This window comes from Penaeus monodon, chromosome 25 (genome assembly GCF_015228065.2).
Source record: "Penaeus monodon isolate SGIC_2016 chromosome 25, NSTDA_Pmon_1, whole genome shotgun sequence".
Lineage (NCBI taxonomy): Eukaryota > Metazoa > Arthropoda > Malacostraca > Decapoda > Penaeidae > Penaeus > Penaeus monodon.
In genome coordinates this window covers 39,906,742-39,909,069 of record NC_051410.1, presented here as the reverse complement: position 1 = coordinate 39,909,069, position 2,328 = coordinate 39,906,742, and the positions used below count along the sequence as shown (strand labels likewise).

The 2,328-nt window shown below is 34.6% G+C and overlaps 1 protein-coding gene across 1 annotated transcript in view; it reads left to right on the top strand.

Moving 5' to 3' along the window:
* The window catches only part of LOC119589259 (ribosome production factor 2 homolog), a 3,315-nt gene extending 987 nt beyond the window's left edge, over window positions 1–2,328 (top strand). Inside the window, exons 3-6 of the mRNA XM_037937878.1 lie at window positions 100–259; window positions 511–790; window positions 1,759–1,903; window positions 2,017–2,328. Coding sequence (XP_037793806.1) covers window positions 100–259; window positions 511–790; window positions 1,759–1,903; window positions 2,017–2,211 — 780 coding nt within the window. The 3' untranslated portion in view covers window positions 2,212–2,328. The remainder of the gene's footprint in view (window positions 1–99; window positions 260–510; window positions 791–1,758; window positions 1,904–2,016) is intronic.

The window sequence follows — 2,328 nt, the reverse complement described above, 5'->3', positions numbered from 1 at the left end:
TGATCTCTATTTTCTTTGTTTCTGTCCCTTTATATATGTGTGTATCTTTGTATGCTTTGTTTTTCTTTCTCCAATTCATTGCTTTATTTTGACTTTCAGTATGCACTGAAAAGACAAGACTCAAAGCTTCTACAAAGTCAGGACCAGCTTTTACCCTTTGAAGACATTCTCCCCGTGGAAAGATTAGCACACGAGCATGATGCATCGCTCTTTGCTTATGCCTCACATTCCAAAAAGAGACCTAATAACCTTATTCTGGGTATGTTTTTGTTTGTTTGTTATTTCTGATTGTTATACAAGTTGGCTAAAGAAGAATTAAATGCAGTGTTATATGAATTGGCTACATGTGTAGTTGCAAAACAAAAGTTTTTTAAGGTGAACAAGGCAATATTGAGGGTTTTCAAAAGGTCAAAATGATTATATTTCAAAACCCATGATAGCATATTTATATTAACAGTAAAAGGAAGATGTACAATCAAATTAGGATAATGTTTTTTCTTTCTTTTACAGGACGGATGTTTAACCACCATATTCTTGACCTGATTGAGTTAGGGGTAGACAACTACTTGGGTTTGGAAGACTTCAAAAACAAGAAAATTACTGTGGGCAATAAACCTTGCATGGTCTTCTGTGGCACTCAGTTTGAAGACTTAATGGAATTCAGGAACCTGAAAAATATACTGATTGACTTCTTCAGGGGTGTAGAGGCAACTGATGTGAGGTTGCAGGGCTTTGAACATGCACTTCTCTTCACAGCAACAGATGATACAATTTATATGAGGAGTTACAAGTGAGTTGATTATTATTATTATTTGCATGTTGTATTTGCTTGTTACAGAAGAAAAGGATTAAGGAATTGGTATGAAGTGGTGGCACTCAACCGAGATTAAGTCCCTAATGCTGCTGGCATTTTATACAGGCAGTAAAGAAAGTGGAAAGTACACAAATGATAGTGTAAACCCTACCCTGAATACACAAATTAACATAAAGATCACTATATGAACCCAAAACCTTCTTAACCAGGATTCTTTGCCTCTCACCATCTGATTACCATGTTTCTCTAGATGAGGGCCTTTCCTTCTCCCAATCACTGCTCCATCCGTTAAAATGGTCAGTATATTTAAAAATGCAAATTTGGGATGCTGTACCTAGGACAGCAATGAACCTCCGATTTAACATCAAAAGTTCATTTAACTTGAATATTGTGAACGACTTCAGAAACATAAAATAGTACTGTCAACAAACTTCACTTCCCAAAGTTACTATGTATATTTTGACTATAGAATTGTCAGATTTGCCAATAGTTAGCTGTACTTGCGCAGTGTATGGATGTAACAAGTATTTGTAATTAAAACAAACATATACATTATAATAAACAAAACATAACATACATCATGAATGTATATTTAACAAACATGCTGTGAGGATAATTGAAATGGAGAAATACATTAAACTACATAATCTTTTTAAGAGTGACAATGATAGTGAGTTTACAAATTTTATGCTAGGTTATGTAAACAAATAGGTATTGTCATTTGTTGATAAAATCACTCGCAAAGAGATAAGAAAACCTCATAGGTGTAGATAGTGAACAAGCTAATGCAATGTAATAAAATACAGTCATAGACAGTATTTAGTTGTGACTGTTAAACCTGGAATGTAACATTTTCTCAGTTTACTCTGAAAAATAAGGGAAGGGGTTGATTTGACATAGTATTAACAGCATTTTTATTTGATTCACTTATTCATTTTTCACAGGATCCTTTTGAAAAAATCTGGCACAAGAATCCCCCGTGTTGAGTTAGAGGAAATTGGTCCGTGTATGGATTTGAAAATTAGGAGAACCAAGTTTGCCTCAGATGACTTGAAGAAGAAGGCTTGCAGGCAACCTAGACATCTGAAGGTATAGAAACTTTAACAATTTTAAACTTGAGAATATTATATTTCTCTAAGTGGTACAGTTCCTCCCACCAACCTATGAATTCTTTTTATGGAACTTGTTTGTTTGCGTTTCAGGTCGGCAAGAAGAAGAACCAGAGTAGGGATGTGTTTGGTACAAAACTTGGTCGCATTCACATGACGAAGCAAAACTTGGGTCAGCTGCAGACACGCAAGATGAAAGCGCTAAAGAAAGGTAATAACAAAGCCAAGTCGACCAACAATGAAGCTTCAACATCAACAGCAGAACCAATGGAAGTATCTCAGGAGTAGCCTATTGTAATCACTAACATTTAAATATATATTTTTGTTTGTTTATCTGGCTATAAGGCAATATATAAATATGCTGCAGGAAAAGGACTGTTAAGATGTTTTAAAAGGAATTGATTA